At 36.4% G+C, this 16,159-nt stretch overlaps 1 protein-coding gene across 3 annotated transcripts in view; it reads right to left on the bottom strand.

The window, feature by feature from the left end:
• Positions 1 to 16,159, bottom strand: part of LOC150110672 (glucose transporter type 1-like) — a 1,175,276-nt gene that overhangs the window by 539,240 nt on the left and 619,877 nt on the right. For all 3 annotated transcript variants that reach the window (XM_090395569.1, XM_090395562.1, XM_090395554.1), the window contains exon 8: positions 4,828 to 4,896. In XM_090395569.1, the coding sequence (XP_090251695.1) occupies positions 4,828 to 4,896 (69 nt within the window). The remainder of the gene's footprint in view (positions 1 to 4,827; positions 4,897 to 16,159) is intronic.

Raw genomic sequence — 16,159 nt, forward strand, 5'->3', positions numbered from 1 at the left:
CCTACGGCCCACAGTTTGGGAAGCGCTGCTGTAAAGGAATGGTGTAGAAAGATCATGCAAGCGTTGACCCATCTAACAATGAACAGAAAAGAATGGCAGAAAACAGTGAAAACTATAGTAGACATCAACAGGCATTGTTATTAATAATGTATCAATCCAAGATACATTTTTCCTATTTTATAATACAATTATTATTATTGAAGAAATACAATTTTATTAATACAGACCAGTTTACAATAAAAACATTTATTAAAACCTACCAGTTTCGCCAGCAAACTGTCTGGCTTTTTCAAGGCATTACGGAGATATGAAAGCTAGTAAATGCAAATTAAAAGGAACATAAAAAACATTGTAAACCAAACTAGTAGCTACTAGTCTACTAGTAGTAGCTACTACTGGATATTGCATTGTAAACCAAATTAGTTTGGTTTACTTTCATATCTCCGTAACGCCTTGAAAAAGCCAGACAGTTTGCTGGCGAAACTGCTAGGTTTTAATAAATGTTTTTATTGTAAACTAGTCTGTATTAATAAAATTGTATTTCTATTATAACATGACCAAAAATGTATAATTTAAATTATTATTATTATTTAAAAAAAAAAAAATCAGCTAACGCCTTTTTATGCCCGTATACGGGGAGTAGGCGAGGCCATTTAGCCCTGTCTAACTTTTGGAGACTGAGTGGGCAGTTCAATCTCCACTGGTACCCAATCAGAGATAGATGGCCCAAGGCTATCACTAATTAAGCGGTACACTGTGAAGAGAGAGACGGCTCAAATGTGCTGCCATCTTGTGGTCCCTAACCCTAACACAATATATTTAATGTCTGAAATAATGTGGGTTCTACGGTTGATTTTCTTGAGTTTACAGGAGGAAAAACCTGAGTTTCCAGGAGGAAAACCCAGCTTGCCTGTGCCAGAGATCGACTGATACTGAGATAGGAGTGTTGGTAGCTTGCTTCACCTTTGCAAAGAGTCACCCTGGTGTTGTACCACCTTACCCCAGTCCTGAAGATACTTTCAGGTGCAAACTTTGTTTGCTCACACTTGGATAAAGGATTAAACTAAATTTATTATATTCTAACCAAGTGAAAAATAAACTTTCAACATCTTTCTCTAAATCCAGAGTAATTTATTAAAAAGGTGGCACACCAATTGGCAACTCCTATAGGTAGAGATGACCTTGCTAATGCTTCTGACTGGTATCTCCACTTAGGCCTGGCTCCCACTCAAGAGACCTCAATAAAGGTCGAAACTAGTCTGGGTAGCAGCCCTTCCCTTAATGCACAACATTAGACATATCTGCAAGGAGATGTGTTTTGCATTATGGGAGACACTGAGATAGGAGTTTTGGTAGCTTGCTCCACCTTTGCAAGGAGTTGCTCTGGTGTTGTACCACCTTACCCCAGTCCTGAAGATACTTTCAGGTGCAAACTTTGTTTGCTCACACTTGGATAAAGGATTAAACTAAATTTATTATATTATATTCTAACCAAGTGAAAAATAAACTTTCGACATGAAACTACAGATTAATTTGTATTTCTTCTATAGCTTTTAAGATTTTGGAAAAATTAGTAAAAATATCACACATAAAATTGAGCACATGGGGGTAATATCTATGAAGGTCAGCATGGATTTGTTAAGGAAACACTTGTTTAATAATTTGGGTGCCTTTAATAATAATGTAACAAAGGCGGCTGATGAAGGAGAGGCATAAACAACCATTTTTGGAGATTTTGTAGATATTTAATTTTATCATATAGGGATTTAGATATTGGCTTAGTGAATTGGATTGAAAATTGGCTGTCCAACAGATATCACAGTGGTTGAGTGGCTATATGGGAGATGGAAAGAACAAGTGTGGTTCCAAATGACTTACTAATTTTACTGTTTAATGTTTATGTCAATGATACTATCAATAGTTGATAGTCAAACTAGAGAGGATAGTGTTGGATATTAGATTAGCACAATGGATGGGAGACTGGCGATCTGATAGGTATCAGTAAGTTGTGTATGGGAAACAATATCCCAGAAGAGGAAAGTCACTAGTGGTGTGCCTCAGGGGTCTGTTTTAGGGGCATTATTGTTTAACCTGTATATTAATAATATTGGCGAAGATATGGATGAGGATATTCAATTGTTTTGGATGATGTAAATTTGGGATGAACTATGAATAACAGAGAACATGTTGTGGCCTTAAAAGAAGACTTGAATAAATTGAGTGAATAATAATAATAATAATAATGGGAATAGGGATTTGAGTTCAATGTTGCAAAATGTAAGGTTTTAAAATTTGGGAAACAAAGATGGATGCAGAATTTATGCTTGGTGAGAATATATTGTTGGAGGGAGGGAGGGAGGGAATAAGAGGTCTTGAGATGATAGTGGATAAGGATCTGAAATTTGGGGGACACACTGACAAAATTGTGAGGAAAACACAAAGAATTCTGGGAATGATGTGGACGACACTGACTTGTAGAAGTAAAGAATTCTTTTTCCATTGTACAAGGTTTCGATTAGGCCATACATGGGGAACTGTGCACAGATTTGGTCACCTGGTTTTCAAAATGACGAAGAGATGTTGGAAAGGGTCCAGAGGCAACTGACTAAGGTAGTTTCTGATCTCTGGAATGTCAAATACAAGGAAAGGTTGAGAAAATGCAATTTACAGAGTCTAGTGGATAGGAGGAAGAGGGGTAATATAATAGAGATCTACAAGTTAGTAAGGGGTTGTTATGGGATCAATTTTGGAGAGGTTTTACAGAAAACAGTTTGAGAACCAGAGGTCATCCCTGGAAGCTGTATAAGGTGGATGTGAGCAGGGGAGTGAGAAGCATGTTTTTTGCATGCAGAGTTACGTATGATTGGAATGCCTTGCCTGAGAGAGTGGTGTCTGCAGAGAATTTGAGTGTGTTTAAGGCGATGAGCTGTGTGTGTGATAAAAGGACCTCCTAGATGAGTCTTTGGCTCCATGTGGTCTTGGGTTAATAATAATAATAACAGATTGAATGGAGATATTAGTTGTTTGCAGATGATGTGAAGCTTGGCAGTTTTATTAATGTGCTGACTATACCCCTTCAGGTGGATTTAAATAAGCTAGAATGGTGGACAAACAAATGGTATGTTAGTTTAATGAAATTAGTTGTGAGCTGTTGCAATTTGGGATCCACCAGTCTATAGCTGGAACTATACTTGAGGAAGTGGAAAAGGCAAGGAATTTGGGGAAGATGCTCAATAGAAATTTGAAGTTTAGAAGCCTTATCATGAAGGTAGTGAAGACAACACAGAGGACTGCTACAATATTCTGAAAAAGACATTGACCAGAAGAGATAAAAGAGTTTTAGCTGCTGTATAAATTCATGATTAAACCCCATCTGAATTACTTGGATAGGGCATCAAGATTGAAAGAGATAAAGTAACCTTAGAGAGAGTTAATTTATCCCCTTGAAATTTTGTTGGATAGATGATTAAATTGATTCAACTGCACTGAAGAAATTTTTGGAGAATTTTCATATAGTACAACATGGGGAAGGAATAAGGACATGAGGCTATCAGTAGAAATTGAGAAAGGAAGTGCTGAATAAGAGTAAGAAACAGATTTTTTTTGCATGGAGGTTAGTAAATGTAATGAGTTTAAAGAGTGTTATGATGTTTTGTGTTGTCTAAGATGAGCCTACCATTATGAGTCTTGTGACCTATTATTATTCAGGACCTCAATGGGCTCATATAGGTCCTGAATAATAATAATAATAATTTCTGACAAGTCAAGCTGACCAATAAAAATTCTCTACACATTAGCACAATAAAAGTATATTTAATATACTGCCAGATATTTCAGTTTAAAAAAAAATAACAAACTATCATCAGTGGCTAGACAGAAAACAGTTTTTTACAAGGTAGAATACAAACAATTGATCATTCAAAATTAGAACGATCAGCATGATGTTGTAGTATTAATCATGATATCATTTCACTGAAGAAAGGAAAACATAACAGTGCAGAATAATTACATGTATAATTGATCATTCATTCCCCTTCAGAACACACATAATTTATTGACAAAAAATACTAGCTGTGGTGGTGGGTGTGGGCGGCAGATGGCATTGATGTAGATGATTGGTAGTAGAGGTTCGATATAGTAGTGGAGATGGAGAGTTGTACAGTGGGTGTCCTCCTGCGATGAGTCTTCGGACTCCTTGGAGGTGTCATGAATAATAATAATAATAATAATAAACAAATTTACAATGTCATACAAAAACTTAATTTATAAACTCATACTAAAGATATCATTAGACAGATGTAGTATCTAGAAGGTCTTCATTAAAAAAATAAACATAAAATAAATAAATAAAAAATAAAAATAAAATAAAATAAATTAAAAAAATGTGTTAATGTGTTATTCGGATCAAACTTTCCCATATTTCTGACATAGATAGGCAGTCATAACGATTCAGTTACATAACGATGTAACATCATGTGGCTCCTTCTAATTTTGAATGATCAATTGTTTGTATTCAACCTTATAAAAAACTGTTTTCTGTCTAGCCACTGATGATAGTTTGTTATTTTCAAACTGAAATAACTGGCAGTATATTAAATATGCTATTCTTGTGCTAATGTGTAGATAATTCTTAATTTCACAAGTTTCTCTCAAAAGTAAAACAAGCCAACAATGCTAAAAACTACTCCAATATTTGCATTTATAGTAATTTTTTTTAATATTATGAAGTTCTGTAGTTATAAATATTCTGCAAGAATATTAATAAATAAAATAAGTACTTACATTTTATGTAATCAATATGAAGTGATTTAGACTATTCATACTTACCAAGTCCTCCTCGTAGATTTAAAGGAGATATTTCTGACAGGTACATTGGCACTAGGGCAGTGTTAATACCTTAAATGCACAAATACAATACTAAAGTATTTTAGTGTAAACAGAATACACTAAATGGAATAAGCATTACACTCAATTCAAAATCAAACTTTCATTAATCATTTCCTATTAACAAGCAATAAACTGGTAATAATTTAAATGAAATGTCGCAAAAGGAGAATACATTTTGAGAAAAAAATATTTGCAATATTTCTTTGAAGTTTGAAATGAAATGTGAAAAATTAAATAATAACTAAAAATAATCAGAATACATACGAGGGTAGTCTGAAAAGTTCTCGGTCTAACAATGAAAAAAATGAATTTATAATTTCAAAATTACTTTTATTTTTCAACATAATCTCCCTTAAGACTAATACATTTATTCCAGTGATGCTCCAGCACCATTATCCCGTCCCTGTAGTGGTTCTCAGTAAGATCTGCAAAATATCCTTCTACAGCTGCAATCACCTCTTGATTCGAAGAAAAACACTGACCAGAGAGGAGGAGTTTTAGTTTTGGGAAGAGACAGAAGTTAGAGGGAGCCAAATCTGGGAAATAGGGTGGATGTTCAAACAATTCATAGTGCAGATCCCTTAATTTTTCCATTGCCAAAACACCTTTGAGGGCAAGTGCATTTTCCTGATGAAAGATGATTTTTTGTTCTGCAAACTGGGTCTTTTCTTACAAATTTTTTCGTCTAGTCTGGTTAAAAGATTGGAATAATATTCACTGGTTATTGTTTTACCCATTTCAAGATAATTAATAAACAAAATGCTTTATCATCCCAAAACACTAATTATTATTATTATTATTGTGTAACACCTCCAAGGAGTCCAAAGACTCATCGAGGGAGAGTGTGCCAACACCATCGAATGATTGCACCCCTTCCAACTACTAACCACGCTCAAACTTGCTTAACTTTTTGCAAGCCATTAGTAGCAGAGGCTTTACCAATCGACCAACCTTTGCCATGACCTTTCCTGCTGATGGAACCGACTTTGTCTTCTTTGGCGCTGAACAACCGTCTTTGTCACTGTTTCGACTGCTGTTTGGATTCTATGTGTAATGGTGAATCCAAGTCTCATCCATTAGTAATAAATCGATGCACAAAATCAGTTTTATTCTTGTTAAAATGCTCCAAGCACTGTTCAGAGATTTTCATGCAAGTGTGTTTTTGATCTGCTGTGAGCAAGTGCAACACCTATCTTATGCAAAGCTTTTTCATTTGCAATTCTTCATGTAAAATATATCCTACACGTTCTTTTGAAATGCCTATAGTCTCAGCCATTTCATGCACTTTGACTTGCCAGTCATCTAATACCATATCGTGTACTTGATCAATGATTTCTGGTGTGGTTACACTTTTTTGGACATCCTTCATGTGGATCATCTTCAAGGCTGGTATGGCCCCGTTTAAACTCGGCAACCCATTTCTTAATATTTGAAAATGAAGAAGAAGAATGCCCATAAACTCTTATGAACTTCGAATGAATTTCTTTTGCCATTAAACTGTCTTTTACAAAGAATTTTATAACAGCATGATACTCAATTTTAAACATTTCAAGGAATACTAACAACACTTTTGCTTCAGACAGCTGTATAAAACAAACTACTTGAATGACTTGCAGTTTAACATGGATGCTTATGACAGATGTACCAACTTCAAAAAAAAAAAAAATCTTAACGATAGTGTTGCCATTTATGGTCGAGGCCAAGAACTTTACAGACCCCCCTAGTATATGAACAGTATTCAGTTAAGCACTGGACTTCCTGATTCTCCAAAAATAATTTTTATATTAACATTCCATTTATTGAACCACCACTGAAACTCCATATGATCTGTATGGCTTCAGTCTAGATATTAAATATCAGTGGACCACACACAATTTGCCTAAGGGTGTCATTTTTTCTGTGAAGGAGAGGGTTGAATTAGAATGTCTTTGGTATTCTATCAAAGACATTCTAAGGGAGATACTACAACAAAGATTACACTGGTCAACGCACAATTTGTCTGTGAAATAAAAATAGCAATTCTGTACTAATTTCGATGTGCTGAACACAAAAATGACAATAACACTGTTGATTGCCTCTTGGTTAGGAGAGACTCAGTCCACATTGTGTACATATTGGTGACACTGTATTTGAATCTCTGATTGCAACATATTGCATCAGCCAATCACACACAACACCCTGGAGCTACTGCATGATTGGCTGATTTAATGCAGTTGAGTGATGACTTCGTTGTCGTAAGAAAATAGAATCATTATCTTTGTGAAGTCTCATAGGGTGAGCAAGTGTTTGCGTGAGTTCCTGGGCTACACTTCCGTTTACTCCTGCATCAAAAGTTCTACACAAGTGATCCCTGCAGTGTAAATCCAGCAGTAGTCATGCCTCATACTTGTGTTAATAGTGCAAATAACTTTTGTTATATTTGTGGGGAAGCGAATTGATATTTGGAAGCCAGAAAAAGGCTTCCATCACTCCACTAATGAAAAAGGCATCTGAGCATTATTTCGAATGTCAGATTCCCTACCAGAACAAGGCCTGGGCTCTCATCTTCTGAGCCTTCGGCATCTAATAATGATCCATATGTCAGCCAATGTGCATCATCTGCACCACACAGTCTCATACAAGAAGAACTAAATGATCCTGTCTGTGATCTGGAGATGTCCAAGGCTAAAGCGGAGTTACAGGGATCAAGACTTCTACAATGGAATCCTCAAGGAAAATGTCTGAGTGATTTTGTTTTGCACTTGTCGTGTGCAGTTTGCACCTTACTTTGGAAAAGAAGATAACCTTGTGTTCTGTAATGATGTAGATGGCCTGATGAACGTCCGTTGAATCAAACATGACCCCCCATGAATGGCGACTATTCATAGATTCACTGAAATTGAGTCTCAAGGTGATGTTGCTGCATGATGAAAACCAGCTTGCATCCATTCCACATACTGTCTATATGAAAGAAACCTACAACAACTTAAAATAGCTGTTGGACTGTCTTGAATACAGCACGTATGGCTGGCATCTCTGCAGTGACTTGAAGGTAGTGTCTGTGCTGATTGGTCTGCAGCTGGGATATACAAAGTACTGATGTTTTTTGCATGAATGGGACAGTCAAGCAAGGACTTTGCACTATGTGAAGAGAGACTGGCCTGCGAGGAAACCTCTGAAGGTGGGAGAAAAAACGTGCAACAGCCAGCACTGGCAGAAATGCACAGAATTCTGCTACTGCCCCTACACATCAAACTTGGTATGGTAAAAAACTTCATAAAAGCCATGGAATAGAGTGGATTAGCTTTAAAGTATCTGGCTGACAAATTCCCTCGACTCAGCTAAGCAAAAATTTAAGAGAGAGAGTCTTTGTGGGTCCTCGATCCTAGAGCTCTTCATTGACAAGATATGCGACAACCTGCTACAAGGTGATAAGAAAAAAGCTTGGGATGCATTTCGCCTGGTGTCAACTAACTACCTCTGAAATGTCAGGGCAGAAAACTACAAGGAACATGATGAAGTTTTGTTGTCTCTGTATCACAAACTTGTATGCAAAGAACATTTCCATCAAGAAATTGCAACAATGAGAAACGATACCAGGGAAAGTGGTCCACTTCCATGTTGGCTGACCACTGCTGGATGCTCACCAGAGATGATCCTGAGCAGCTATAAGGGTGACAGGCAAAGTGACATCAGATGTAGAAGCATACACTTACCAGTATATGTGATAATGCATCTGGATTACTGTGCTCAGGTTTGCTTACCCACCTAGATTTCTAGTGAATAAGGAAGCAGCAGAGTGGATCCAGAGGCAAGTGACCAAGATTGAGTGGTCTGTGGAATGCTTCTTATGAGGGCAGATTGATGATTGCAGACGTGGGGTGAAAAAAAAAAAAAAAAAAGAGGGCATGGCAGAAACTTAACTTAAATAAGTTTATATGTCGCCGAATTGAAGCCTTTGGCTCTTCATATAATTAATGACAGAAACATTTACTATTTAAAGAGTTTTGTAGGATTAATGCATGGAAGGTGTTTCAGCACTTGATTATAGGGGACAAAGGAAGAAGTCATCCCTGGAAGTTAAGTAAGAGTGTAGTTAGTAGGGATGTGAGGACTACATTTATCATTTGGAGAGAGAGAGAGATGAATGATTAGATTGGTTAGCCAGAGTCAGTTGTGAGTGCTTCATCTGTTAATGGGTTCAAGGAGGAGTATGATAGATATTGCATGGATTATTTGGGTCTTCCATGATGAGTCTTTGAACTCCATGGAGGTATTTGTACAATAATAATAAGAGAAGGATCAAAGAAACACAGAAAATTATATTTCTGAAGTCACAAAACTATGCATGATGGAAGCTCACAGCATTTCATTAAGTCAACCTCCGAAGGAGATGACATCTGACAAGACAAGATAATGTCTTGGAGAAGTTTGTTATCCCCTGAATTCCAAATAGCTGGATATGAATATAATATCTATGAATTCAGGGTAGCATTTTTTCTGTCAAGGAGAGGGTTATGACTTGTGGTATTCTATCAAAGACATTATAAGCCTTGCACTTGTGTTAATAGTGAAAATAACTTTTGTTATATTTGCGGGGAAGTGACATGATATTCGCAAGTTAGAAAAAGACCATCACTCCATTAATGAAAAAGGCGTATCAGCTTTATTTTGGGTGGAAGATCAGGGACCAGGACAAGGCCTGGGCCCCACATACTTGGTACATTACATGTGCTAGAAATCTTCTGAAGTGGCTGAAAGGCAGTAAAGTGTCAATGCCATTTGTTGTTCCTAAAATTTGAAGGGAACCAAGCAATCATGCAAATGACTGCTACTTCTGCATGATACCACCTGTTTTGGGAGGCATCACAAGGAGAAAGAAATGGTGTTGCACATTCATATACAATCTGCAACATGGAAGTGGTCCACGTCCATGTTGGCTGACTACTGCTGGACGCTCACCAGAGATGATCCTGACCAGCTATAAAGGTGACAGGCAAAGTGACATGAGACATAGAAGCATACACTTATCAGTATATGTGATAATGCATCTGGATTACTGTGCTCAGGTTTGCTTACCCACTTAGATTTCTAGTGGATGGGGAAGCAGCAGAGAGGATTCAGAGGCAAGTGACCAAGATGGAGTGGTCACTTGCATGGCAATTCTGCACGGCAAAGGACTTCCTGTTGCCCAACTTCCAAAAGAATTTTCCATCAATTCAGAGGATGGAGGAAAACCAATGTCAGGTTCTCCTGAGCCTTCAGCATCTAATGATGATCCATATGTAGGCTACAGTGCATCATCTGCAGTGTACATTCTCATGCAAGAAGAACTGAACAATCTTGTTCACGATCTGAAGCTATTCAAGGCCAAAGCGAAGTCACTGGGATCAAGACTTCTACGATGGAATCTTCTCAAGGAAAATGTCTGAGTGACTTCGTTTAACACTCGTCATGAGCAGTTTGTGCCTCACTTCCAAAAGAAAGATGCCGTTGTGTTCTGCTACAATGTAGATGGCCTGATGAATATGAATTATAGACACGTTTACTGATGAATGCTCTTTGTGTCAAGTATGATATCCACACAAATGGCAACTGTTCATAGACTCGTCAAAATTGAGTCTCAAAGTAGTGTTGCTGCATAATGGATACCAGCTTCCATCCATTCAGTCAGATATGCTGTTTACATGAAAGAAAACTATGACAACCTAAAACAGCTGTTGGACTGTCTTCAATACGGTAAGTATGGCTGTATTTCTGTGTTAACTTGAACGTAGCGTCTGTGTTGATGAGTCTGCAGCTGGGATATACAAAGTACTGTGTTTTTTGTGTGAATGGAACAGCTGAGCAAGGACTTTTCTGAAGGTCAGAGAGAAGAATGTGTAACACCTAGCACTGGCAGAAATACACAAAATTCTGCTACCATCCCTAAACATCAAACTCAGTCTTGTAAAAAACTTTGTAAAAGCCATGGTCTGGATTGGACTGGATCAGCTTTCAAGTACCTATCTGACAAATTCCTTCGACTTAGCAAAGCGAAAATTAAAGAGGGATGTTTTCTGGGTCCTCAGATCTGAGAGTTCTTCATTGATGAGATGCTCAACAACTTGCTACAAGGTGTAGAGAAATAAAGCTTGGGACGCGTTTCATCTGGGTGTCAACTAACTTCCTTGGAAATTTCAGGGCAGAAAACTACAAGGACTTGTAGTTTTTGAATGAGGACTTGTTGTCTCTGTAGCACAAACTTAGATGAAATATGTCCTTATAGATGCATTTGCTCTATTCCCACTTGGATTTCCTGCTCAACAACTGTGGCGTAGTTAGTGATGAGCACAGTGAACGTTTCTATCAGGAAATTACAACAATAGAGAAATGATACCAGGGATAGTGGTCCACTTCCATGTTGGCTGATTACTATTGGATGCTGACCAGAGATATCCTAAGCAGCTATAAAAATGACAGGCAAAGCGGCTTCGGACATAAAAGTGGTATATATAATAAGTATGTATTACTCTATTATATAAGAAACTATTATGGATCTCTCACAAACCATAGTCAATTTTGCATTTTCATTGTTATATTCTTGTTCAGCATCTCAAAATCTATAAGAAATGACTACAATTATAATCTGGGGGGGGGCATGACTTTTGTAAAATGTTGTTGTCCAGTGTATTCAGAAATCAGATTTATATGCTGTCAATTCAACAGAGAGGAAAAAAGGAAAGTGTTCTGTTCTTCTTCATGGGGTTTTTGATTTCTGAAAGTTTGCTAATAAGTGCAACAACCCGTAAACAATGTTCAACAACAGTTTGTGTGAAGTGTTGTATTAATTATAGAAACAACATATATTGGGAAGTGAATAGGTAATGTTCATCTCATCCACCATACCTATGATCAGAAAAACAACACAGTAGCATTTCAACATTGCAACTTTTCAAATCTAGCCTGTATAGGGCAAAAGGTTTGGGTGAAAATATTATTATTATTACATGGATATTTTCTATGGAATCTGAAGATTCACTTACATGACTAGAACTAAACATTCTCACAATATCTATCAAACCTCTCTTTAAACTCATTCAATGACAAAGCACTAATGACCACCACAAAATCTAGGCATTACATGATTGCAAGCTATACTTTTATACAATTTCCATCGATGATTTCTTGTTCTCTGCTTTCTTGTCATGAACTAAAAAATTTCTTATGGATCACTGCTATAAAATCCCTTTAATAACTTATATGTTGCTATCATACCTGTCTCTTCCACACATCAACCCACAAATCTTCTATTCACCTTCTTAGAGATCATTCTACAGAGCTATGACCATTCTGGACACTAACTGCATATATCAATCATATACTGCATATTATTATTACATTATATTATTACTGATATTGATCATTAAGTATGAGAAATTTTCTTTTGGATTTATTAGTGGACCATAGTTCTTTATAAATATATACAATCGTCGACAAGTTTCGCCAGCTTAAGTCTATTTGGCTTCTTAGGGACAAGAAATGGGTACACTAATGTTAAATGCTAAAAAAAAGAATGAAGTAACAACAGTTAAATTAAAATTGAAATGACACATAACATCAAGAGCATGGAGCATGGAGTCTTAGTCATTGTTTGTTGATCGCATTTTACAGTTTTTCACGAAGTTGAGTTCTGCTAAACATAGTGAATTTATTAAGCTTTTCCAAATGTCTTTTAGCATCACGCCTTGATTTCTGTTGAGATTGTCTCCTGTCCGGAGTACCACTGCAGCTTCTTTAAAGTTTCTACATCTGAAATCTTCTTCAATGTATGGCATGGAGCTGTTGTCCCAATCGATGGAGTGACTCAAAATCGAGAAATGATGGACTAATCCTGAGGTATCTGTTCTGTTGTTGTTGACATCCCCTATATGTTCTTTTTTTCGGATTTCTAGGCTTCGTGATGTCTGCCTATATAATTCAATCCACAGGAACATGGAATGTTATATACATCTACATACTTGTAGAAGGCAATGCTGTCCTTAGGAGATCTTAACATGTGTCGTGTAGTTTGAATAGGTTTGAAGGCAACCCTGATGTTGAAAGACCTCATGATTTTTTGCTATTTTTGTTGAAACTGAGTCAGCAGAAGGTATGACAATGGACGATGTATACTGCGTGACTGGAGGTTGTTGCTGTGGGTTGTTTCTATTGAGAATCTTTTGGATTATATTTTTTGGGTAACCATTTCTGACTAGAGTTTGAGATATGAGAGAGAGTTCATCAAGCAGATCTTTTTCTTCTGTGATGATATTTGTTGCTCTATTTTTAAGCATATGTATAATGCTAAGTTTTTGTGCATGATGGTGAGTAGATTTAAATTGAAGATAACATCCAGTGTCTGTAGGTTTGCAGTAGATTGTGAGCGTGATTTGTTCATTCTCTTGTTTTTTTATTAGTGTGTCCAAAAAAGTTAATTGATTGTTATTTTCCAACTCTAACGTGAACTTGATTTTTTGGTGGAAAGAAGTTATTTTTTGAAGGAACTCATGTAAGGCATTTTCTGTGTCTTTTCAAATAATGACGACATCGTCCACGTATCTCCACCAGACTAATGGTTTCAGATTTATTTTGGATAGGATGTCAGCTTCTAGTTTTTCCATGAACAGATCCGTGCAAGGTGGTGACAAGGGACTGCCCATGGCTAAGCCATCAAGTTGTTCATACATTATATTATTTACTTTAAAGTAGTTTGATTTGAGACAATGGCAGAAAAGCTGAGCAATGTCATGTGGATAGAGATTTTCTATGATCTTATTCACTTCTTCAACTGGTACGTTCATGAATAATGACGCTAGTCTAGCTTGCAAGTATGTCTGTATTTGAGATGTTGATACCTTTTAATCTTTCACTAAAATGCTTAGAATTCTTTATAAAAGAGTCCAATTTCTTTATCTTCTCTTTCAACAGACCGGCTAGGTGTTTAGCTAGTAGGTAAGTTGGAGAATTTCTACAATGACTAAGACTGCATGCTCCATGCTCTTCATGTTACTCGTCATTTCAATATTAATTTAACTGTTGTTACTTCATTCTTTTTTTTAGCATTTAGTGTTAGTGTACCCATTTCTTGTCCTGAAGAAGCCAGACAGACTTAAGCTGGTGAAACCTGTCGCCGATTGTATATATTTATAAAGAACTATGGTCCACTAATAAATCTGAAAGAAAATTTCTCATGCTTAGTGTAAAGGGACCAAATATTAACAGTTACAATGATATGATCATTATTATTGTTTATTATTATATCTAACTTTTATGAAGTCAGCAGACTCACTGTGAGAGGTCTCATTCGGCAAGCAACATATCTATCATATTGAACCTCAAACTCATTCACATTCTCATCATTCACAATATATTCTAGCAATGCATTCCACTAAACCATCCAATTTCCTGTAAAAAAATCTGCTCAGCATTCTCATAATCATCCATGCATTTACACAACTTCTGGGAATGACAACTTGTTCTCATTCTCTACTTTATCTCTTCTGTGTTAATCCAGTAAAATTCCCTCGCTAACTTAAACATCTGTATTGTATCACCTCTTATCCACCAATCCACTACACTCTGTAACTTACATTTTCTCAATCTCTCCTCATAACTAACCCAATACTGTCTTAGTCACTCATCTCTGGACTTTCTCTAGAGTTTCTACAACACAATAGAATTTAGGTTCACTAAGTTGATGTAAATGCTTAGATTCTGCTTATCATTTATGTTGTTGTCTAGAGATAATATATAACTAACTTTATTTAGTTATGTATTAAATATTAAATTATAAGATCAATATTTTGCTTGTCGCCAAGGATGGGCACAATGGCATACACATCAGTAGGAAGCTAAAAAGACAGTGTAAAAAGATGAATCAAGTCCTAACTAGAGGCTGCTATGGGTGCAGTGATGGGATCTTCCTTGTTCTAATAAAGTTCTCAAGATGATAGTCTCTCAGATTTTTGTAAGGTGAGGCAACCTTATTTATTTAAATTTGAAAAATTTAATAGTGTTGTAGCAGACTCCAAGAATAGTAATTCAGATACATATCGGCGTCTATATATAGTAACTTAACATTTATCTAACTTTACTGATCCTTGCATGTGAAATGACTTCATGTACAGTATGATGTAATTAAAATTCAATCATCTAACTCTTCTATTATCAATGGCAAATTGCCTTCCCAATGTGGTTGGGTAAACAGTAGATTACTGTAATAGGAAGGTTTTCCCATTAGATCCAGTGATGCATGTTGATGCATGGTCTTTTTTTGAGTCGAAACCCCCTTTTATAATAGCCAAGTAACTTGCAACCCCCACCATATTTGCATAAAAAGGCATTTTTAATAGGGTAAAGAAAATACATTAGAAATAGATTTTTCAGAATATAATTCTAACCTAACATTTAATTAATCTAACATTTAATGCAATGGTTGTACTTGGATCTGGACAGCCAGCTTCAAAACTGAGTGGTTGTTAAAGTCAACCTCATGTCATCCTCAACATTCAGTCTGTTTCTGTCTTTGTTTTGATATGAAGAAACATTGAAAACCACTCTCGCAGAGATATGTAGAGAAATAAAACTGAAAATGCAAGCATGGTGACATTTGGATATGACTGATACATAGCACACCAGAACTGAGTCAGCAATTTTTCATAAAACAAATTATTATTATTATTATTATTCAGGCCTCCATGGAGTCAAAAGACTCATCATGGGAGGTCCTGTCGAGGAATCGTTCTGCAGATCCAAGAATTCATCCTGTACTTCATAGGGAATGCTGACTACATTCCGGGAAGCAGAGAACGGGTTTTATACTAGTGCAGCTCTTCTTCTTCTTCTTCTGCAAGCTCAGGGAAGTACTGCTGAAATTCCTTTTCGAGGAATTCAAGATGCCCATTAATCTCCTCCTTAATATTATCATCCAGTTCACCTTCAGATTGCTCTACTACATGCAGAGTTTTTCAAATATGGCAATGTTTCCAAGATTTACTTTCTGATGTCAGTTTTGCAGCATGGATAAAAATTCCTGAAGATTGTCCTGAAATTGGATAATGTGTGTTTCCTATCCCTGAAATTTCAGGTTCAGCTCATTTAGCTGGCCTAAAATGTAAGCAACTCTTTTCTTCCAAGCTTCATCATTAAAGTAAGCCACTAGGTCATGTTTCCTGTGCACTTCCAGGAATGATTTGATTCCATCTTTCAACTCAAAGACACGATTGACAACATTTACAACTGCATTAAGAGAGTAACTCAGTTATTTGATGGT

This window comes from Typopeltis vanoorti, chromosome 1 (genome assembly GCF_054136105.1).
Source record: "Typopeltis vanoorti isolate ZY-2024b chromosome 1, IOZ_Tvanoo_1.0, whole genome shotgun sequence".
Lineage (NCBI taxonomy): Eukaryota > Metazoa > Arthropoda > Arachnida > Uropygi > Thelyphonidae > Typopeltis > Typopeltis vanoorti.